Below are 25,270 nucleotides of genomic sequence, written 5' to 3' on the forward strand. Positions count from 1 at the left end.
TTTTTATTTTCTCTGTCAAGCATCAAAAGCTTTCATCGCCTACCTTGCAGTTTAGCTTTTGTAAAGTGGAGTTTGACTTCTTTTTAATCAAACCACATCCCGATATAAGAACGTGTTATCTGCATGCTTTTACCAGTGTTTGGATTGGGACCCTACAGTGATCACATTTTCTTTTTTTCTGTTACTACATGTGCAGCAAACCCTTTGGGCTATTTATAAAAAATTAGACTAGGTGTATGTAACATGCATCCATGCAATTTCAGATGTTGTACTTCAGAGGAGGAAAGTAAAGAGAAAGAAAGTTAGTCATTTCTAGCTTTTTTTCCCAATTTTGACAACCTGGCCACTCCGCAAAGGCAGAAGCCAGGGATTTACTAGCAACTGCCAATCTACAGAAACTTGCCTCCAAATGTATCCTCTAATTGACTTTAGGATGTGCCTGTTTAAACTACTTTTCTACAGGGAGTACCTAAGCAGTGGTCTTAAGAGACCAAGTTAAGCACCCCTCCAATGTAGCAGCTAACATGGGCAATTGTACTGCAGACTACATCTGAGCAGTGCCACAGGAGATCAGCCAGCATTTCACAGTATTTTTCCTTAATCCAGGTAGTGGCCCCCATAAAACCTCAAGCCGGGGACACCCATAAATGTAAAGCCATCATTCTAGTCAAATAACCCCAGAAACCAGAAAGTTAATTTTGTCTCGCCTCGGTAAGGCGGATGTTGAACCTTGAATAATTCGAGGAGTCATGACTTAAAGTGTCTCCTTTGTCCACCTGCAAGAAGCTAAGTCATGAATATAACTTGCCCCTTTCACAGACAAAAACAATTATTTACCTTGCAACAAGCTTCAGTCTTTTGCTCTGCAGTCTTTCTATTAAAAGTTTTATTCCCTGAAGTTTTCCCACTGTACTGCATGTCACAGTGCAACAAAGCACTATTTTAGGTATCCTTTGAAATCCAACAAAAACTTGCAAATATAATATCATTTAGCCCCAAGATTTTCAAACATGCAGTGTTTTGAGAATGAAATTATTACATTGTCACTAAACTTGATGTGTGATCTCTTGTCACCATTCAATGAGTTTCTATTTGCAGAGGGGATACTAGACTTATTTTGGCCAGGTATCTGTAAATGTTCCATGAACACTAACTTGTTTCATCATTTATTCATTATTGTTCACTAAATTTGATGCGACTTTTTATCATTATGCTCTTGGGGCCAGGTTTTTCTTTATTTGCAATTTTTTGCGAAAGGCTAGGCAGGCATGAATTAATGGTATAGAAAATGCTGCTGGACCGTTAGTCCAGGTCTGAGAATAGGATCTACTCAAAAAATTATCTCGGGGAAATTAGCGTGAAATAGAGCAGCGAAGTCATAAAGCCAGTAATTTCACAAAAGTATTGCATACTCCAAAACTATATTCACCATAAACTTTTCATCATTTATACCAGTTGAGTGGCTCCTTAACTACTTGAGGTGTGTTGCAAGGAGAATTATTACAAGGGCAACGTGACTGGCTGAATTTTTGCCATTCCCACAAACAAAATTGTACCACTTGAAACTGGTCATTTAAAAAAATCGTGTACCCCTGTTATTTTGTTAGAGAGTCATAAATACTTTTTTTAAGAATTATTACGGTTCATTTTGAACAAATAGAAAAATGTAGCCCTTGGTTATTGCCAGTATTAGGCAGGCTGAAACTTGTACATTACATATCTATGAACACTCACTTGTGAGCTCAGTAATTTAAAGGTGATTACATTTTACTTGTACCAAAAAATTACTTCCATTTATCAGATAGTGGATTAAACTATAAAAACCATTTAGCTGGGTAAAAACTTTCTGTTGGTGTACACTTGGATTACTAACTCTACCTTTTGAATGTTGTGCTAATGTTGCAATGCCAAAAATGGCCAAACAGTTGGCACTAATAGAAAATACATATTTACCAAAAGTAAGTTCTTAAATATTTATTGCACTTTAGAGGAGTGTTTACACATGTGTGGTTGAAACATCCTGAAGTGGTTTCATTGAGCTAAGGGTAGGGGCGTTTGGTGACAGTATCTATGATATGGGAAAGCAGAGGCACTAGAATCCTAAAACATTTTAAAGGGCAGGTGCACAAACTTCCCTTGTGTGGGTTTGCTGATGCGGTCCTCAGTCTTATGATGTGTGGAGGAGAACTTCATTCAGAGTAAGGCCTGCTGTAACTTTATTGAGTAGTTACCTGTTTGTTTGTGTAAAATGTAAGATATTTTCCATAAAAGAGTTAGAAAGAATCGGTTACCTTCAAAAACGTTAAGCACCCTTCAATGCAGTCTTCCAACCTTTCAAATGTAGAATTTTTAAGTTTGACAACATTAACTCTTTTTTTCAGACGAATAAGGATTGAGCCATATATTTGCAAATGTCATGTCATATCCTAATATCAAGGAACAGGTCTGGGTGCTTAGTTTGTTTTTTTATTCTGAAGAAGGATTGGCATTCATATCTTTTGATTCCAGTATTTCTGTTCACAGTTAAATAGAATTAAACACTTTGACAAAATTGATAGTTGGGCTAAATTACACTGTTCAGATTTTAGTACCTTTGTTTTATATCTTTTTAGGGGATGTTTTGAGAGATACTAGTTTTTTTTTAACAATTATTGTTCCTTACGCTAATTGGATATGCACATCTGTTTGAACTGAGTTGTTTGTACCTTATCTGAATTAGTTTTTTGAATTAATCGCACTTTGTTTAAAAAAAATCCACAGGGTAACATTTGCAGACTAGTAATGAAGAATCCATGCTGTTTTGTCCTGACTTGCCTTAGGTTTGAATAGGTATAATAGACGTTTCCTATTTCTGTTTACTACTTCACTATATGGTGCCCCAAGCAGATGTATGCTGTGGTTAGAAGCCTTCCCATTCATCTTTGGTTTCGCAAACACACTGCTGTTTCTAGCTGTAGACACTATGAATTCCTTATGAGCTATTACTGGACTTACTAATTACTGACCTCAAACACTTTGACCTGTCAGACTGTGTGCACAGCAGTCATTAGTGGGTGGGTACTCGAAGCTAGACAAATGATGCCACAGGACAAAAAAAAGTTGCAAAGTTTTGCAAAGTATGTTGTTTCTAAATGGTGTAATGTGCCAAAAATGAATGACGATGTAAAGCTTGTCTGTAGTGAAAGGTTGGCATGTTGTAACGGTGTTTTAAGACTTCTATCACATGTTAAATCAAAGGCCAGTATGAATGTAGCCAGTGTAATAATTATTTAGATCAATACAGTACTGTAAAACTCTATTCTGTTTATGAATATGTATTAGGAAAAGAAAACTAAGAAAATCTAAAATTATATTTTTTCAGTGGATATTTTTGTACTTATCAAGGTGAAGAATGTCCATGCTGGGGAACATTTGTTAATATTGTAAACCCTAATTCAACCAACCAGTGATCTTTATATATACCTAGACTAAAACTTTGTTAGGTTACTAATGAAGCCTTTTTCCCCAACTCAGTAGAGTTCTCCTACGAATTTGGTTTTTAGCTTTTTGTTTTTGTCTACTCGACCTCTGAGCTGAGGGATGCGTGGTCTGAATAACATTCAAACCACAATCAACACCGTTTCATGATCAGCCTCTGAAAGATGTGCTTGCTGCAGGATGTGGAGGACTAGGATAGGTTTGACAACCAACTGCGGCAACTAGACCAGAATGATCAGCTGTTCCGAGTATTTGGACTTGCCAGCCTCTGGTTGAGAAGGCGGTGGTACAGCTTACTATGCTTTTAGGCTTCTGACAACTTAAAATGTTTCAGGTGGCCTCTTAGGAAGCAACAATAAGAACTAGTCTTTATATAGCGTCTTTGTTGTAGAAAGCATCCCAAGGTGCTTTACAGAGGGGGGGAGAAAAAATAAGTAATTGAAATAAAGAAAGGAATGTGTGCCGAGCCATGGTGGGAGAATGAGGAAAGGTTAGTTGAAAAGATGGGTTTTCAGAAGGCTTTTAAAGGTAGAAAAAGAAATGGAGGGGCAGAGGGAGCAAATTCTAGACGGTAGGGCCGAAGCAATTAAAGAGCTTTCCACAATAGTGGGGTGGAGGGAGAGTGGAATGTTCAAAAGGCCAGAGTTAGAGGACCAAAGAGTTGTCTTTAATGGAAATGAAAGTCGGGGGAACATAAGAAATAGGACCAGGAATAAGCTATGTAGCCCCTCAAACCTGCTCCACTATTTAATAAGATCATGGCTGATCTTCGACCTCAACTCCACTTTCCCGCCCAATCCCCATATCCCTTGACTATCTCTGCCAGTGCAACATTCCCTTGGTAATGCACCAAAGATCATAAAGGGCGATTTTACAGAATCACACTCTGAGATTTTGCTCAATCAGCCCTATGACAGATGAAAAATGAGATGTATAATGGTGGCTGATCAGATATCGTCCGATTTTACACAATCGCCCAAAGTCAAAATAACCCCCAGTGATGTTTGCTGTGAAAAGGTTTTAGGGGCTACCCTTCCAGTGCTTTGCCATTCTTCATGTGTGAGACTATCAGCCGGTTATTCGAGCATGGAGTGCATCACAGGTGAGCTGGATCCTGTTCTCACTCAGTGTCCAGCAAGAATACATTCTAGCTGGGATCATTAGATAACAATCAAGGGTGGGTAGTCTGGCTGACTTTTTTTTCCCTGACTGAAATCATTGATGTTTTAATTGAATTGCCAGTAACCATTCCCAGCGAGACACCTCTAATAAAAAAACCTTAGGAGAGTACCTAATGACACAGCATTTCATTTAAATTTCCCATGTTCTGCAACATGGCCCATCTAAGCTGGAGAAACTGAATTCAAGGGCAGCTTCACTCTTTAGACTCATGTACATTGCAAATGGTTTGGAAATTGTAGAGGGCCTTTTCGTACGTGAATTGTGAGAACATTTTGCTTGAGTTGTCTCAGTTGGATTGAAGGCCAGTTTCTGCATGTGATAGAATTGTCTAAATAAAAAATAAATGCTCATTTAAATTTCTTGAGGTTCACATAATTACGTTTTTAAATTATATATTTGTAGTATTTTTAATTTCCATTCTCCTCCTTAAAGGGCTGTACATTGGCTGGGGATGATCTGCATAGCTTTAAGCATCATCACTCTTATACACTTTCCAGTGGCAGATTCTAGATTGGTCAAAGTGGAATCACTATATTCCTGTTTCGTTATTTTGGTGTTTTGTCTCTGCTGCTAACCCAGCTGACTCTGGCATCTCACCATCTGGTGAAACCTGATTGTGAATTTCCCAGTCTGTGTTGCTGCTTATTGATCACAATTTGGATGAGGTAGACCATTTGGCTCATCCTTTACAAAGAATTACAAAGAATGTACAGCACAGAAACAGGCCATTCGGCCCAACAGGTCCATGCCAGTGTTTATGCTTCTAGAAAGATCCTACTATTCTCCCCCATCATGACGTATAATTGTTTCTTAAATGATTCCAGACTTTTTGCCCCCACTTCACTACTTTGAAATATATTCCATGTGTCTATCACTATGTGAAGAACTTCCTGGGATCAGTCCATAGTTTGAAATTGTGGCCCCGTGTCTTACTCCCATGATTTTTTTTCAGATCTACCTTTTCCATATCATTTACTAGACTATGTACCTTGATAAGATTGCATCCTGAAGTTAAGTTTCCCCAGTCTTTTCGAATACTTCAATCCACTGATCTTACACTGGAGAACAAGCCATCATCCAATCTGTTGTTTAAATAAAGCATACCTCTGCATTCTGGATCAGTCTTGTGGTTCACCTCTGAACCACTTCCAGGGCATATACATTTCCCATGAGTATCGGTGACCAGGCCTGGATACGGTATTCGAGATTTGGTCTGACTAGTGCATTAATGCAGTTTGAGCATGAAAGCCTATCATTTCTATTATACTGTTTTCTATTTGCTTTGCTGTTCCACAGTGGTTGGACATGTTGAGCATTGAATCTACAAAGATCTCTAGATGTTTAAAATTCATCCTTAGTTATTTCAACATCATTCATGGAGTATTTATGTCACCAATTTTTTCTTCCTATGTGCAATAGGAAATTGTTAGTATTAAATTGCATCGATCATTATTTTGCCCAACTCATTTTGTAGCTCTTGAGCTGCCTTCTCAGAATCAACTGCCCCTTCTCATTTGATATCATCTACAATTACCAATTCGCATTGCGCTTCTGAATCCAAATGCGTTGGGGTGGTCTCACATAAAACCCACTGCACCAGAAAGAGGAACGAAAGACTGGCATTTATATAGCGCCTTTCATGACCTCAGGATGTCCCAAAGTGCTTTACAGCCAATTAAGTACTTTTTTGAAATGTAGTTATAGTTATAATGTGGGAAACGCGACAGCCAATTTGCACGCAGCAAGTTCCCACAAACAGCAATGAACTAATACACCAGACTGCGGTGTATTATCTCACTGCTGTTTGTGGGGCAAGTGGGGATATAACTTCAGACTTCTGTTGTTTTAGCAGTTATGCTAATTAACATAATGTGAATGTGAGCATAGAAGACAAATTGCAGTAAATTCTTTCAGGGTTGGAGAATTTGTTTAATCATAGAGAAACATGCATCATCTAAGGCTCAACATTAACTTTTGTATGTACTTACCAAGTTTACTTAAACTTAATAAATACACCCAGTTATTGTACAGTCATTATAGAGATCAAGTTTTATCATCTGTGTACCAATAGCTGACCATTTATCTTGTCCTATGCGTGGGCTTTATAAATAAGCAGCTTATAAATTATCCATTTTGCTGAGCTTACTTCTGTGACATTGAGCCATTTTAAGCTTTCTTTTCTTTCAGTGCTTTATTACTGTACTTTTTAAATTCTTGAATTCATTAAAATGATAGCACCTGTGCTAATCTAACAAAAGCTTGTGACGGAAGAGAAATGACCTCACTGGAAATGTCCTCCATTTCAAAATGTAATTGTCTGCTAAAGGTGTTCTCTTTCACAATTGTACCACTGCACCACGGTGGCTACAGCTACTGGGTGGCACAATGAATTGGCATTCTGCTCTTTTCCTCTATGTAACCGCATTTTGAGCCTAATAAGATGAAAGTCTCTTGTCCTTAACACAGGCCCTGAGCATATCTCAAGACCCATTTTTACAATGTATAATCTATTTTCAAGTGTTTCATTTAAAAACCGCCTTGTATTTATATTTACTTTTATATATCAACAGCTCTGAAACGGTCTTTTGAGATTGATGATGTAGATGATGGACCTCCTTTCTCACCTACTTCTCCGCTGACCTCTCCTTTTACTCCTGGTCCAGCGTCTGTGCTGCCATCAAAGGTCACTGAAAGCTTTGTTACCAGCGTGCCTTCTCAGCCGCCTTATCACACGAGGATCAGTAGGAATTCAAGTTCCATTCCAGCTCCTGGCTCAGTTCAGTATAAAAAAGTCACTGCAAGCCTATCCTTTAATCAAGGGTCTAAACCACTTCCCAGAGCGAATGGCAGTACAGCAGCCACTTTAGCTCGTGTCTCCTCTTTCCAAAACAAAATCAACCCAAATGGCTTTGCTCAGTCTTCTAGACCTGATATTGATGACAGTCTGCATGGTTCTACATCTAGCCTTGTTTATCAGTCATCTTCAAGATTAAACTCTTTGCCAAGCCCACTTCAAAGTCCACTGGGACACAACGATTCTGGTATTAAAGCAAACCATGTGTCATCTGCAGCTTTGAAGAAATATTCATCCCAGGGCAACATGTTCCATTCAGAAGTAGACCGATCTGTGATCTCTGTGATTGAAAGCACTGTCAGTCATGGTTCTATGCCATCCCTTGATCTCCACATAGCCGAAGACCTTGCTCTGGAGAACAAACCATCATCCAATCCAATGCCTAAATCAAGTGCACCTCTGCATTCCATGGCAAGGTCTCAGTTGACACAAAGCCAAGTTCCAAATACAAGAATGGTACAAAGAGAGCCGCGAATTGCTTCGGCTGATACGTTCTCCAGTTTACGCTTGAATTCTATACAAAATCTGCGTGAAACGAGGTCTGTGCCTAGCAATTCGTTCTCCAACAATATCGTTGACTCCATGAACAAAGCTCAAGAGACTCAGATTACAGCCCCTGATCCTACGGTAAGAACACTGCCAAGATCACAAGTCAACCAGAACTTAACAAATGCGAGTTCTTTCCCAATTTCCTTGGCAAGGTCAGAACAGGTTGTCTCGATGACCTCCATGCGCAATAACGTGCATCAGTCTGGAGAATTCCTTCCTCCTGCTGTGAATACAGAGCCCAGCTCTGTGTCGATGCATCACGTGGCCCAGTTTCGGCTGGTGGCCCAGCCACAGACGGTTCAAGTCATGGCTCCTGCTCGACCCTCTGTGCCAGGTTTCCAAGCAAAGCCAACGCAGAATTCCGTACTGAGTGAGGATCCAATGTTGGCTCCACAGACAAAGGAACATCTGGGATCTGTAGTCAAGAGAAATCCTTCCTTCTCAAAATCAGCTGATTTAGTGATAAACCATCTCGATCCTAACGTTAAGCAGACAGACAATATCTACCGTGATGGAAAAGTGGAAAAGGAAATTCAGGATCTAGGTTTTGAAACAGAAGTAAAGATGCAGCTGCGCAAGCAAGGTAAGACATGTCTTTGTGAGTGCACTTCATTAAATATACATAGTTAGAGTCATATTGTTTCATGTTGAAAGCACAAAATACTTCACTAATTTACATACAAAGAACTATAAGTTTCATACTTCAAAAAAGAAACTCAATTAACAAAGATTACAAATTAAGTTAATGATTTTCAAAATGCCTAATAAGCTTTTTAATATTCAATGTCATGGCTTAATAAAATATGTGTTAATACCTTAAATTGCCCTCAATGTGTGGAAGATACAGGGAAGGTTTACCAGGATGGTATAAGGGATGAGGGACTTCAGTTATGTGGAGAGATTGGAGAAGCTGGGATTGTTCTCCGAGCAGAGAAGGTTAAGGGGAGACGTAATAGAGGTATTCAAAATAATGAGGTGTTTTGATAGAACAAATAGGGAGGAACTGTTTCCTCTGGCAAGTGGGTCGGTAACCAGGGGTCATAGATTACAAATAATTGGCAAAATACCTAGAGGGGAAATGAGGAGAAATGTTTTCATACAGAGGGTTGTTAAGATCTGGAACGCACTCCCTGAAAGGGTGGTGGAAGCAGATTCCATAGGAACTTTCAAAAGGCAATTGCACATGTACTTGAAGAGGACTAATTTGCAGGGTTACATGGAAAAAACTGAGGTGTGGACAGCTCTTTCAAAAAGCCTCCTGTGCTGTAAAATTCTGATTCTAAGCAGGACGAGGGCAGGATTGAGCTCAGCTGTGATTTGCCCTGCAATCAAATAACCTGCCGACGCCTCCTAGTAAGGCTCGCACATGAATAATGGACACTTGGTTGTGGAATCGGAGAGCAATGTGAGGAAGCCGCACCCTCAGAAAAGAGGAGAAATTTGGTCGATAAAGTTGTTGAGGGGAAGAATAGAGCAAATCTTTGTGCTTAGCGCTTGAATCTTCCATCGCAAATTTTTGAGATGGCATACGTTGGCTTTTTTTTAAAGAATTTGCATTTTGATAGTTTGCCAACATTTATTTCAAAGATCCATAGAAATTATAGCACAGGGGGAGACCATTCGGCCCATTATAAGGGAGGGTAAAAGATTTTTTTTTGCTCAAAAGTTTCTTAGAACATAATGTGCACAAGTGGCTGTCGAGACTGTAACATCAGTTAAAAGAGAATTGGATAAATATTTGAAAAGGAAGAATATAAAAAGGTACCGGGAGAAAGCAGGGAAATGAGTTTCGAGTAGTTGGCTCCAGTTGAGCTAAAACTAGCACAGGCTTGATGGGGCGAATGGCCTTTTTTGCGATGATTCTATCATTTGAAGAAACAATTCATTAAGAGGTGCTGCAATGCTGTTATGAATGCCAGTTACTATTGCTGCTGTTGCTTTTGAAGATATTTAAGTAAGTACACTGCTTAAGTGTCACAATAGTTTTATAGATTGTTTTGAATTATTCAACGTATTTTCTCATTTTCACCTTTCACTACAAAAGCGAGTATTTTTCATGCTTTTATTTGGCAATAATTAATGATTGTAAAGACTGTGCAAAAACTTGCATGGGTGCCAGAGTAAAGTAAATACAGGATACTCAATGCTGTTCAACGTAAGTGAGGGAGTCCTCTTAACTCGTGAGCAGTCAGGTTCTCTGAAACTATGGATAGTGTCATTTTGTGGATTAAAACCATTACTGACATTTATGTGTTCTATATTTTATAATATGGCAAAATGCAGGATGCCTTGATAAAAATATTTTTGCAGTAAAAGAGTCATTGTTGAGTAACAGAGCTAAAAGTTTTAATCACCTCTGTCACCAGCTCTACAAATTTGTGTATGTGTGCATCCATAGTATATTTTAATTTTACTTATCTTTTCACGTACTTTTTTAGACATTTGTAACATGGTAGTCATACAGAGCTGGAGTGGGACCTTTCAACATAGAACTATACAATAGAAGTGTACAGCACAAAAGGAGGGTCTTCAGCCCATCATATCAGTAATGGCTCGTTGATGGAGTAACCCCAACCTTTTGCCGTGTATCTCCTTCTGCTTCAAACATTTATCCACTTTTCCCTTGAAAGGGGCAACCGCCTCTGCATCAACTACTTCCTGTAGCAGAGCACTCCTTGCTGTAACAATTGTCTGCAGAAAGAAATTTCTCTTATCTGCTCCCCTCTCTGTCTTGGTGACAAATTTTCGTTCCCTATTCACCCTCTCAAAACCCTTCGTGATTTCAAAACCACAGTTGAATCATCTCTTAGGCTTCTCGGCTCTAGTGGAAATAGTCCCGATATCCTATGTATCTCGTCATAATTTATAGTGTCTCATCCTATGCTGTGCACATTTTTTGGTTTTAATGTCCTTTCAATAATGGCAGCACAAAACTGCACACAGTGCTCTCTATATAGTCTAATCATTGCATTGTACAAATTTATCATAACCTCTATGGTCTTGTACTTTGTATCCCTACTTATAAAACCCAAAATGCTGTTGGTTTTTCAATGGTTTTATCTATCTGCACTCGCACTTTCATGGAATTGTGTATTTGCTCTCCTAGGTCTTCAGTGTCTTTCCATTGAGTTTATATACCTAATCCTTGTTTTTCCTCCCAAAATGTGTTACCTTGCATTTTACTGCATTGAATTGTAAATTCCATGTGTCTGCCCCTTCTGCTAAATTGTCTGTCCTAGTGAGATCTTTTACCATCCTCCCCGCTGTTTGCCAAACCCCCCTATTTTTGTGTCATCTGCCGTCTAGCGTCAGTTATGGGCAAGCTCTAACAATTCATAATGAGATCAAATTTGATAAGTACATGGGGGAGAAAGCAATAGAAGGATATGTTGATAGGTTAGATGAAGTAAGGTGGGAGGAGGCTTGTGTGGAGCATAAACACCAGCACAGATGTGTTGGGCCGAATGGCCTGTTTCTGTTCTGTAAATGCAATATTATGTAATACTTTAATGTGCTGTCACCAATGCCAGGGCTGCTATTGACAGTAACAGTAATGTAAAATCAGCATAAGAGGTCACTCTGTGTTCGAAAAGACCAGTCATTAACTTTTGCACTGAAATCTGTAAGTGTAAGGATTACTGTGCAGTCACTTTTTTAAAATGTATATGCAGTCCAGGCCCTTTTGTAATAGAAATGCCATTTGACATGAGTAATGTACATGCATTTGAAGATCCAATATACTTCCTAACCTCCAGGCTGTGTGTTTCAGATGTGTGCAAAACTTTACTGCCATGAATTGCATTGGCAAAGCTTTAATTTTCTTACTATTCTTTTCCTACATTGCCTCAAGGCTGCTCCCTTTGACCTTCACCTAGGACTGTGTCTATATCCTTGAGCTAACCAGTTCAAAGTAAGAGCTACATAGTGAGCTAAATAAAGTTAGTGCTGGGGGGGTAGAGTTTGAAAGGACATGCTGGCACTGGGGTGGGTGGGGATTGTGGAGGTGGGGGGGGGGGGGGGGTTGGGAGGTGGGTGGGGAGGTTGGGAGGCAAAGCCAGGGATTGGGGAGAGCGGGGGGGGTGGGAGGGAGGCAAGGCCAGGGATTGGGAGGGGGGGAGGCAAGGCCAGGGATTGGGAGGCAAGGCCGGGGATTCGGGGGGGTGGTGGAAGGCAAGGCCGCGGATGAGGGGGAATGGTGGAGGGGGGGGAGGAGCAGCAAGGCCAGGGATTGGGGGGAGGGGAAGGCAAGGCCGGCGATTGGGGGGAGGGGGTGGGAGGCAAGGCCGGGGATTGGGGGGAGGGGATGGGAGGCAAGGCCGGGGATTCGGGGAGGGGGTGGGAGGCAAGGCCGGGGATTGGGGGGGGGGGGCGGGAGGCAAAGCCGGAGATGAGGGGGCAGGGTGGAGGGGGGATTGCGGGGGGATTGCGGGGGGGGGAGCAGCAAGGCCAGGGATTGGGTGGAGGGGAAGGCAAGGCCGGGGATGAGTGGGGGTTGGGAGGAGGCAAGGCCGGGGATGGGGAGTCACAAGAACCCATTGCAGGGTCAGGGAAAGCATTGCATTTTTCTCTACATCCCTGGAGAAATGCCATAAATCTTCCCAGCTTATCCCAGCTGAGATGAGGAACTCAAGTCTTTGACAATCTTGCACTTCAAAGGTTGTGAGATACAGGTTAATAAAAACGGAATAATATATATGGCTTATGCAAGCAAACAAGATATCAGGTTTCCCGTATGAGTGATAAAATGTTTACAGATTCTTCCTACAAGATGAGTGCTGGTTTGCACCTCCTTTCTGATTGCAGGTTTGTAATATATACCTTGTCGTGTGTGTTAAATGGTGATTTATCCATGGGCAGCATACCACACTGGATGTGCATGCTGCAACATGGCTACATGTGTACTGATGGTGATTAAAATGAGGAGCTAACGTAGTTTACCAGAGTGTAACTGCCCATATCAGCCGCAGCCTGTTATTTTTGGATATGTGCCAAAGAATCCTTAACTTTTAAGTTTAAAGTTAACAGGAGAAAGCAATCCCACTCACTGCGAACCTATTAAAATGGAAGGAAAGCAGATTTGTTTGAAGTGAGCAGATCTTGCTTAAAATTAATCATTTTATCTTCCTTTTAATACATTCCTTTGTGTCATTTATTAATATTTGCATGCAATGAATTCTTTGATAAAAGTGGAATGTCCAAGTGTTTTAGCAAATTTTAAAGAACAGCGGTTGAGAAATTGGAATGTCAATATGTAGTTCTAATTTGTGATAATTATCCTTTTTGTTGGCTTGTTTGCATGTAATGTGTTTGACACAGCTAGTTATATTGTATCAGCACCAATAAGTTTTCAGCATTTTGTGTCTATTAAAGTTTTCTGCAAACATGGTAAAATTCCTTTGAGGGAGGATATTTGTAATCATCTTCAACAATTGGCTATTGTCATTGTTCCGTAAGATTTTATGTAAAATGCTTCATTTAAAGATGTGTTTTCATTGTGTGTCTCTCTCGCATCACCTACAGTAGTGAGCTCCCAATCTTGGACTGTGCTGTAAGGAGAAGTATTGAGTTGGGGGTAGGTGCTTTCCCCATAAGAAATATTGGGGGTGAAACTGAACAAGGACAGGGACGTAAGACAGGTGGAATTGCATTGGCCGACCATTATACAACATGGCTCATACTCCGTTCTATTGAAGCCAATGGGACTGAATGTCGAGGGGAGTGTATAACAGGCGATCGATGCCAGACCGCCTATTTTGCATACCCACCCGTGCCCAATTTCACCCCCAAGGCCTCAATGTCCTTGAATTGAGCCACTGCCAGCCACCTCCTAGTAGCCAATTGCACAGTGGCGGTGGAAATGGCTGAGGATTGGGAGTAGTGGTGGTTACTCTTTAAACTGGAGGATAGTGTGGATGGTCCGAAAGAGGACTTTATAAATTTTCTTCCGATTTTCTGGCATAGTCACAGGATAAGGGGTTGGCCATTTAACACTGATATGAGGAGGAATTTCTTCACTCAGAATGTTGTGAATCTTTGGAATTCTCTACCCCAGAGGGCTACGGATGCTGAGGCATTGAGTGTATGCAAGGCTGAGATAGATAGATTTTTGGACTTTAGGGTAATCAAGGGATATGGGGATCAGATGGGAAAGTGGAGTTGTGGTTGAAGATCCGCTATGATTTTGTTGAATGGTGGAGCAGGCTCGAGGGGCCGTATGGCCTACTCCTGCTCCTATTCCTTATGTCCTTATGTTCTCTTATTTTTAATACTTTCTGTTTCCATCAGATTTTTCTACTCATAAATTATCTCACATCTTTGATCTTCCTGGTCTCGGTACCACTGCTGCCAAGTGATTGGCCGGAACTCAGATGACCACCAGTGTGCCCTGTGATGGTCCTCCAGGAGGTGTTGGAAACAATTTAATCATGACTCTACTCTCCAACGTCTCTTATCTGTATGGGAAGAGACTGCAGGCTGCGCTTGGTCCTTCCCTGCTTAGCAGGGCTGAGGTTGGGATCTGAACAGAGCTCCTGTTCTGTTTACCTCAGTGCCATAGTATAAATTTATCCATTGACGTTATAGCAATTGTAGCACAGAAATAGGCAATTTGGTGCATCACATTGTATCACTGCGAGCTCTTCAACTGCAGTTATCTACTTCCGATTCCATTTTCCTTCCCTTTCCCCATACCTTTTTTTATGATCACTTCCCTTTTAAATGGTTATAGTCTCCATCTCAATCGCCACTTGCAGTAAAACATTCCACTTTCTAATAATCCTGAATGCAAATTTTCTTCTAACTTCTTCCTTCATTGTTCTGGTGATGCTCTTCAGTCTATGCCCCCCTGTTATCTATTCATCAACCAGTAGAAATAACCCTTCACTATTTACCCCCTCAAAGCTTTTCATAGTTCTGAAAACCTCTGTTTGATTCCCACTTAACCTTCTCTGTTCCAATGAAAAAAGCTTGAATCCCTCCCGAAACCTCTCCGCCTCGCTACCTCTTTCTCCTCCTTTAAGATTCTCCGTAAAACCTACCTTTTTGACCAAGCTTTTGGTCACCTGTTCTAATATCTCCTTATGTGATGTGGCTCGGTGTCAAATTTTGTTTGATAATGCTCCTGTGAAGTGCCTTGGGATGTTTTACTATGTTAAAAGCGCTATATAAATGCAAGTTGTTGTTCCAGTGAGAAAAGCCTCCACTTTACAAGGCTTTCTTCACAACTATAGCCTTCCATTCCTGGTTACATTTGAGTAAATCTTCTATGTAGCCTTTCCATAGCTTCAACGTACTTCCCATAATGAGATGCCCAGAACTACATACAGTGCTCCAACTGTGACCTAAATAATGCCTCGTGCAAATTCAGCATCACCTCCTTACTCTTATATTTGTTGCCCCTGTATATAATACTAGAATCCCATTTGTCTTTTTTATGGTCTTTTCTACCAGCACTCCCACCTTTTAAAGATCAATGTATCTGCACCAATCTGTTCCTCCATTGGTTTTTACTTTATACTTCCTTTTATTTTTTATCACAATGGGCTACTTCACATTTCTCTGCATTTGGCATCGGCCATCCCTCTGCTAACCTGCCTGTCTTCCTGTCACCTCCTGCATTCTTCCTCACGATTCGAAAGGACTTTTTTTTTAAATGGAGGATGAATATTTTGAAGACGTGTCATCACTGCGGATGTCTGAGTCGATAGCAGTAATCAAATAGACTGAATTCTCAGAGCTGTGTACTTGCCTTGTCTTGTTAATCTCTGGTAAGTTCTTTATTCATCATCTAATCAAATGAGTGGCTTTTTGATTAAGATCTTTACTGATTTTATCAGAGACTATCAGGTCCAGAACTCTGAGATGCATATTGTTTTGATGAAATTGTTTTGGTTCTCCACCCTCATAGCAATTCACATTTTGATTATTCGACAGCTGGACGCCAACAGAGTTGATGAAGCCTGATTTCTTTCTTATGCCATCTTAATACTACAGGGTTATCTCCGCCAGCAAAAGTACTGTCAGAGGCCGCCTTGTGATGTGCTATTGGAAGCATAAGAACTCTCCCTGAGTAATGTTTCACCCAATGCCTCTGATGAAATGTGCTACTGCCAGCAAAGCTAAATGTTTTCCGCTGGCAAGATTTGTAATTGGTTCTGTCACCTTGGGTCTGTTTGCAGACAGACGTAATTCACAGCCCATTCACCTTGGCCTTCATTTGCTATTGTCGGTCTGCATGGATCTTCCCTCCAATATTGGGAAATGTCCTGGCCAGACTGACAACATCACAAATGTGATTTATCTTGTCTTTTGCATCTGTGTAATTCTACTTCTTACAATAAATTCTCTGAATAGTTTAGCCAGTAAGTACCTAAAAGCATTCACCTCTTAGCCTGAACATTTCCAGATGTAGTTATTCTAGCTGTACGCAGTTATGGAACTGTTTTCAATGCAAGCAGGAGTACTATGTGATACAACAAGAAGTTTGATTTCCAATGCGTAGACATTCTAGTACCCATTTTTCCTTATGAATCATAGAAACATAGAAAATAGGAGCAAGAGTAGGCCATTCAGCCCTTCGGGACTACTCCACCATTCAAAATGATCATGGCTGATCGTCTAACTCAGTACCCTGTTCCTGCTTTTTCCCCATATCCCTTGATCCCTTTAGCATTAAGAAATATATCTGTCTCCTTCTTGAATATATCTAATAACTTGGCCTCCACTGCCTTCTGTGGTAGAGAATTCCACAGGTTCACCACCCTCTAAGTGAAGAAATTTCTCCTCATCTCGGTTCTAAATGGCATATCCCATATCCTGAGACTGTGATCCCTGGTTCTGGACTTCCTGGCCATCGGGAACATCCTCCCTGCATCTGGTCTGTCTAGTCATGTTAGAATTTTATATGTTTCGATGAGATCACCTCTCATTCTTCTAAACTCTAGTGAATATAGGCCTAGTAGACCCAATGTCTCCTCATACGTCAGTCCTGCCATCCCATGAATCAGTCGGGTAAACCTTCGTTGCCCTCCCTCCATGGCAAGGACATCCTTCCTCAGATAAGGAGACCAAAACTGTACACAATACTCCAGATGTGGTCTCACCAAGGCCCTGTATAACTGCAGTAAGACATCCCTGCTCCTGTACTCAAATCCTCTTGCAATGAAGGCCAACATACCATTCGTCTTCCTACCTGCTTGCTGCACCTGAATGATCGCTTTCAGCGACTGGTGTGCAAGGACACCCAGGTCTCACCCACCTCCCCTTTTCCCAATCTATCACCATTCAGTTGATCTGCCTTTCTGTTTTTACAACCAAAGTGGATAACCTCACATTTATCCACGTTATACTGCATCTGCCATGTTCTTGCCTACTCACCCAACTTGTCTAAATCACATTGGAGCCTCTTTGCATCCTCCTCACAGCTCACATTCCACCCCAGCTTTGAGTCATCTGCAAACTTGGAAATGTTACATTTAGTTCCCTCATCCAAATCATTGATATATATTGTGAATAGCTGGGGTCCAAGCACTGATCCCTGCGGTACCCCACTAGTCACTGCCTGCCACCCGGAAAAAGACCCATTTATTCCTACTCTGTTTCCTGTCTGTCAACCAATTGTCAATCCATGCCAGTATATTCCCCCCAATCCCATTTGCACACTAACCTCTTGTGTAGGACCTTATCAAAAGCCTTCTGAAAATCCAAGTACACCACATCCACTGGTTCTCCCCTATTTATTCTGTTAGTTACATCCTCAAAAAACTCCAGAAAATTTGTTAAGCATGATTTCCCTTTCATAAACCCATGCTGACTTTGTCCAATCCCATTGATGCCCTCCAAGTGTTCTGTTATCACATCTTTTATAATAGAGTCCAGCATTTTCCCCACTACTGATGTTCGGCTAACCGGTCTGTAATTCCGTGTTTTTTTTTCTCCTTCCTTTTTTAAATAGTGGGGTTACATTTGCCACCTTCCAATCTGTAGGAACTGTTCCAGAGTCTATAGAATTTTGGAAGATGATCAATGCATCCACTATTTCCAGGGCCACTTCCTTTAGTACTCTGGGATGTAAATTATCAGGCCCTGGGGATTTGTCAGCCTTTAGCCCCATTAATTTCCCAAGCACTATTTTATTACTGATACTGGTTTCCTTCAGTTCCTCCCTCTCACTAGACCCTTGGTTCCCTAACATTTCTGGAAGGTTATTTGTGTCCTCCTTTGTGAAGACAGAACCAAAATATGTGTACACTTTACACTTTGGATGATGCCCACTGTTACAGATCCTAGAACTAATCCATTTTCACTTCATAAGAAATTCTATATTTTAACTTTTAGATTGGTCTAGGCACCAAAGTGATTAAAATGAAAGTTTTTTTTCCTTTTGAGACCACTAGTTGACAATAATGTCAGGTTGTCAGTGACAGGCCAAATTGTTTGATCTGGTAATTGATCAGATGACGATATACCTGATGGATTAGGTGTACATTCTGACATTTCTTGGATAGTTTCCATCTGCTCATTTATCTTTTCTTTTGCATCTGTGTAATTCTACTTCTTACAATAAATTCTATTAATAGTTTAGCCAGTAAGCACCAAAAAGCATTCACCTTTTTAGCCTAAACATTTCCAGATGTAGTTTTTCTAGTGAGCTCCTTCCAACCCCAAGGCCAATATCCACCACTTCACACAAACTCAAAAATCTTGATGGGTGCTTCACCATATTATAGTAATGAAATGATGATTTTACAGGGTGATGACCTATGTAAGTCTGATAAGTGTGAACAGCTTTGGTAATTTTTTTACAAGATTGTGCTGTAGATTCTTGCATTCTAGCTAGAGTTAGATAGCAATCATCATAATAGCAAAGCCGACATATACTTCATTATCACAGTTAAGCTGTAATTGAAATTGTGCAACTACTAATTTAGATGTTTATTTAGTAATATGATATTTCTGTACGGTACTTTGGTTAACTCTAGAACTTAGAACATGGCTTCATGATTAGTATTTTAAAAGAAGGAATTCGTATTTATGGTTTTAAATAGCTGGATTTGTTTATATATCAGTTTGACAGGAGCAAAACTGAAAATTAGTTTTAGTATTAAATCACTATAACAGCTGCTAGTCTTTATTTTGAAAAGCACTGTTTCGATAGAGCAATATTTTAGCTAATTGACAAAAACTGGTTCACAAGATCACAAGATAATAATGGATTAGGAAGGTTATATGGCCCATTTGATTGATCCATCCATAGAGATCATAATGCACCCCCCCCTCCATTGTACCACCCAATTGTTTCGCAAATGATTCTCGGGGTTTTTCCCCTCCACTAGCCTATGTGGAAGTTCTATGTGTTGATTACTCTTTGTGGGAAGTACAATTTCTTGATATCTACCCTAAAGGTACTCTTCTCTTGTTTGAAGCTGTGTCCCCTAGTTTTACTCCTGCAGTTTAATTTAAAATAATATTTCGGGCTAACTTTTTCTATGCCCTTAACGATCTTGCCCAACTCTATAAGATCACTTCTTAGATACAGCTTGTCCAGGCTGAAAAGCCCAAGTTTCTCCAGTCTTTTCTGATAACTCATACCCCCGACTCTGAGCTGTGTGGATTTTCTTTGCACTGCCTCCAGCACTGAATCTCCTCTTGCATGTTTCTTGGTGACCAGAACTGAACACAGTAATCAAGGTGTAGTCTGTCTAGAGCACTATAAAGTCTGACCATTACCTCCTCTAACCTATATTCTACTGTTTTAGCTATGTAGTTCCGCATTCTATTAGCTTTGTTGATAGTTGCTCTGCATTGGTTGAACATGTTTAGTGTTGTTGTCCACTAAGGCTCCTGGGTCTCTTTCATTTTTATCCTTAGCAATTTCAACACAATCCATTGAGTACAGATGTCATCTATGTTGTCCTCCTAGGTTGGAGATTATTGTATCTGCAGTAGTAACAGTGTAATGTTTTGGACAGGTGAAGACCATTGTTCCATTTAGCCAAACCTCCCATCAGGTTCCTTACTTGATCCTAGAACAATAGCCCTTTATTTCCTTTCTTAGGAAACTATCCATTCATTTTTTAAAAAACTTACCATGGTTTTCTGTTCTAAAATTCTGTCATCTTCATTTTTTTTTTAAAAGTTCCTATTTTCTTTTGCCACCCTTCACTTTAAATTGTGTCCCTTAGTCTTTGAATCCTGTACTTGACAAAAAGCATTCCTGAATCCAAATTTTTCACCCCGTTGAAAATCTTAGACCTCTTTCAAATCCTCCTTCATCCTCTTCACCAGAGTGTGAAGTCCCAGAGCAAACAATCTCTCCCTCTAATTCCAGGAATCAGCTTTGTAGCTTCCTTTGAACTTCCTCCAATAATTTTATATCTTGCTTGCAATACTGAGACCGAAACTGAGCTCTGTTCTGCAAATGTGCCCTCATCAAAGGCAGATACAGCTTCAGCATCACCTCCGTATTTTTTTAAATCACACTCTTAGCTATACATCCCAACATTTTGTTTGCTTTCTTTACCTCCTGCAAGCACTGAACTGATGGTATAAATGAACGATCCGCCAAAACTCCCAGATCTCTTTCCTGCTATGTTACCTCAAACAGATTACCATTTAATATTAATCCACATTTTTCCTCCTACCTAATCTCATAATTCTGCTTTTGTCTATGTTAAGCTTCATCTACCACCTCTCTGCCCACTGATCTAGCCTATCCAGATCCCTTTTGGATTGTTGCACATTGGTTAGCATCATTGACCATTGTGCTCAATTTGGTTATCATCTGAAAACTTAAACATCGTGGAAAATATTCAGTCCTCGTGATCATTTTATAAAAAAATTAAATAATGCAGACCCCTGTGGGACTCCCAGGGCAACCATTTTCCACTCATACCTCCCCATGCATCACCACCCTTTTCACCCATGTCGTTTTTACTCCCTTGCTTGGACCTTGACTTGTTTCTGGAATAAACTGGCATTGCAATATTAAAAGTATCCCCTTAAAACATTCCCTTTTCTCTACACCCCTTTCCCTTCAAATAGCCATTTTATTCTTTTCAAACAGCTTTTCCTCCTCTCAAAGTCCGTTCTCCCGAAATACAGTTTAGTATTTTTTATTATTTGTTCTGTCCCCACTTCAACTTTAAAAGTACCAACTTTATGATTACCAGACCCCAAATGTTCCTGTGCTTCTACCTGGCTTATTACTCTCTCATTAGTTAGGATCAAATTCAATACTACCTTCCCCCTTGTGGGTTCCCTCACCTGCTGCTTAAGAACAGATAAACTCCCCCATGCATACAGATTGTCCCCTCTCTAAGTACCAGTCCATGTCAGGAAGATTAAAATCCCCCATGATTACAACTGAGCCTCATCGCTAATCTTTCTTCACCTCATGCATCAGTGCATCCTCCTCCATTTTACTTTGTAGTGGTCTGTCGCATTCCCACCCCATTTTCCCCCCTTTCTATCTTCCAGCTCTGCCAATTACCAGAAAATTAAAGAAAAATAATAAAAGCCAGATCTGATCTCTTTTAAAGTGCAACTTAATCAGCATTCAGAGTTCTTCATGCCTTGAATGCTTTCATGTTTTCTCTCAATATTGGAGTGTCATTTGACATGTTACTTGCAAAGCTTTTCAAATAACTAAAAGTGTAATAGGACTGCAAATATAAGTCTGAGATAAATGCTGTGATATTTGCATCAGAAGGCTCTGCATCAACCTGTTTAAAATTACTATGTGAAAAGTAGTCTTTTTTGGGACATTCCCTATGTAAACATACAAAGGAAACAGATTTATTACTTCATTGCATTTCCAGAATAGATTTGTCTGTCTGATGTAAGCTCCATGTCAAACTTCTTAAGTGGGGTCAGATGTAGCTGGTGTAAAGTAGCAGAACAAAAGGATTATGGGTATTTTCCCTCCCCGTCTCAGCTCGGGGCAGAGTCCCTTCTTGACACTCTGCAGCTGCTTATATTTTAATGTACCAAAAGCATTTGTTTAATTGTATCTATAAGAAACGTGTGTGTTAAATATATTCTTTGAGTTGGATTAAAACTGAAGGAAATTGTCAGACTGCTTTAGGTATAACATGAGTCACACTCTGAAGTGATACAGCAAGTGTGCAGTGCAGAGGGAAATCGCCATAGCAGCTTGTAACACTGTCTCATTGCTCTTAGTTTTCCCCTTTTTTATAGCTTGCATGAGGGCCCAAATACCTGTGAGCCTGGAATACCATTGCAGTCATATCAATGTTTTTATTATCTCCTCATTAAGCCTATTTCTGTCACACTATTGCATCCCTTTTTTGAATACCTCTCTCTTTCCTCTCTATTAATCACAAGATAGATTCAAATAAAGAAGCCCACATCTTACCCACCCAAAAAAAAAGATTCGTGCTGTTTGCAGTTTAGAATGAAATTGTAAAGCGCACGTTAGCATCTCACAATAAACAGCAAACTTGCAGTTCCCCTCATCACAGCATCCAGCTGTTAAATGATTCCAGGGGTTTTGCCTCCACTGTCCCACCCAAGAGGCCTTTTCGTGTGTTGACCATTCTTTGCGAGAACAAGAGCTTTCTGACACCAGTCCCAAGTTTGAACTCATGCTGCCTTGTTCGACTGTCACGGTATAATTTCTGGATTTACCTTTTCCATACCATAATGAGGCCCCCGCTCAGTCATTTCAAGACTGAAAAGCCCACGTTTCTCCAGTCTCACTGTAGTTTGCTGCCTGCTCCCAGTTTCCTGCTTCTCACCAAGTGTGATGGATTCAGAAAGTCACTGGAAGATGAGTGTAACAGATTGTACTGTTTATACGGATCGCAGGGTTTTTTGGAGATGTTTTAAAAAAAAACTGGCCCTGAAATTCCATGATGCATTCTCTGTAACTTTGGCAGGAGCTTGCTGGTATCCCCAAGGAAGTGGAGTAATTAACTGAAAAAGGAGACCCTTGCAGAATGTCTGGGCCACAGTCTATATCTAGATATATATTTAGGATTTAAAACTGGATAAACTTAGTTGAGATAGGAAGGGGCATTTTTTCCCCTGATAAATAAACATTGATATAGAATATTGTCCAATTTTCATTTGTTTCAGCCATATCAGTCTGGCTTAATTAGTAGCTTCCGCACCCCTGAGTCAGAAAGTTGTGCGTTCAAGCCCTGTTCCAGGAGTTGAACCCAGAAGGACTGGTTTTCTTCTTCCTGTGCTGGGTGTTATTAGATCACCCGGGCTTAGTAAATATAGGGAAACCTGGCAGGCAGGAGTTCACGTCCATAAGGGAGCCGCTCTGATTTTTCATCCACTGAAATGAATAGGCAGAAAAATCTGCCTGCTTGATTCGGGGTGTGTGTACATCCTTCTCTGATTTTCCTGTATTCACTGCGCCCAAGCAATCCAATAGCCCCAGACACAGGAAAAGAAAAATCTGCCCCATAATCTAGGCTGACACTTCAGCACAATACTGAAGGAGTGCTGCAATGTCGGAGGTCTCATCTTTCAGATGCGATGTTAAACCGAGGCCCCGTCGGCCTGCGCTGGTGGGCGTAAAAGATTTTGTGGCTCGCTATTCAAAGAAGAGTCGGGAGTTCTCCAGTTTCCTGGCCAACTTCCTCCCTTGATCAACACTATTAGAACAGATTATTCTATTTGCTGTGTGTGGGACCTTGTGACATTGTGCATCCTGAGGACGTGAAAGACACTACATCAATGCAACTTTGTTCTCTTTTTCTTTATATAAACATAATAGACCATTTCTAAACACACCAGTTTATTGGACCAGTTTCCAAATGATGCAGCTCCTTTGCAGTAAGTGTCACACTGATGGTTTGCGCTAGAAAATATCTTAGTGAGGAGAATGTTTTCATCACTGGAAAAGAAAAAAAGCCACAAGTCATTTTCAATGATGATGGTGCGCACAGGTGATACGATGACATTTTTCTGATACAGGGATATGTTGTGTTATGATTTACACCATTATGTTTGTTTAGTAAGGACACAAAAAGAGAAATAACAAGGGCTTTCATATGAAAATGGCTCCTCTTTGTAATTATAAGTAGCCGACAGATTGGTGAAACAGTAAGAAAGAATTACACCTTTTATTTTCTAAGGGGGCCTGTAATTTCAGTAATCCCCACCCCTTTCTCCATTGAGGCCAGTAATTAACTGTAAAATGTACAAAGCATACCTGCAATGTGTTGAGAAGGAAGTTCACTGTTTGGGGCAGGAATATGGTTTCTATCGAATCAGCAGTCAGCTGATTTTGCCAGCTTTGGAGTCTCCCTGCTGCACTTTTTTTTCCTCTGGTGGTATAGCCTATCCCTAGCTGCCCTGAGTGCTTTAACCATGTAGTGCAGGACTAGAGTCACAAGTAAGTCAGACCAGGTAGGAGTGGTAAGTTCCCTTCCCAGAAGGAAGGGGATTAGTGAATGAGGTAGGTTTTTATGATAGTCTGGTAACTTTCACAGTAAGTTTTCCTCACATTAGCCCACAATTCAATTTCATAACTTGCCATGGTGGGATTTGAACTCATGACCTTTCGTGTACTAGTTCAGTATCATAACCACTAGGCTACTGGCCAGGTTTTCTAACAGTTCAGACGTGTCGTGCAAAGTGGGTCCACTGTAGTTGCTCTGTATGTTACGGAAATATTTTATCTTTACATTTAAAACATTTAACTTCAAAATTGCTTCTGGAGCGTGATCTGTTTGAGGTAAATTTATTTTCAAAGAAATTGAGAACTCGTTAATAGTGTGTACTCTGTTTTGGCATTCCACTAACAAATAATTGACCAAAACCAGTATAGCAGAGTGTACGATAGGGCAATATATAATGCACACATCAAATTCCAGCTCGGGGAAGAAATCATACATTTTTCACACAACAAATGCAGTGTTTTAAGTCTTCGAATTTGTTTTCTGATTGTAAAGGAATACAATTAAACTTCTAATTGCATTGTTATCAATTCCAAGTTTTGAGGTTGATGATCTTGTGATTCACAAAATGCCAAAAGAATGATGCATTTATCATTTTCAGATATAAAAAAAAGCACAAATGAATCACAAATTAATTACGTTTCTTCGTGGTCATTTTATGACAGAGAACCAGTGTTGTTTTAATTAAGATTCCTTCCTTGTGCCAAAAGTGATGTTTCCGGCGAGATATTCATTTTGCTGCCCACAGTTAGAAGCACCACAGTGATTAAGTTTA

At 40.3% G+C, this 25,270-nt stretch overlaps 1 protein-coding gene across 1 annotated transcript in view; it reads left to right on the plus strand.

The window, feature by feature from the left end:
• The window catches only part of septin12 (septin 12), a 300,476-nt gene that overhangs the window by 14,209 nt on the left and 260,997 nt on the right, over positions 1 to 25,270 (plus strand). Inside the window, exon 2 of the mRNA XM_068003382.1 lies at positions 7,230 to 8,645. Coding sequence (XP_067859483.1) covers positions 7,230 to 8,645 — 1,416 coding nt within the window. The remainder of the gene's footprint in view (positions 1 to 7,229; positions 8,646 to 25,270) is intronic.

Source organism: Heptranchias perlo, chromosome 22 (assembly GCF_035084215.1).
Source record: "Heptranchias perlo isolate sHepPer1 chromosome 22, sHepPer1.hap1, whole genome shotgun sequence".
NCBI lineage: Eukaryota > Metazoa > Chordata > Chondrichthyes > Hexanchiformes > Hexanchidae > Heptranchias > Heptranchias perlo.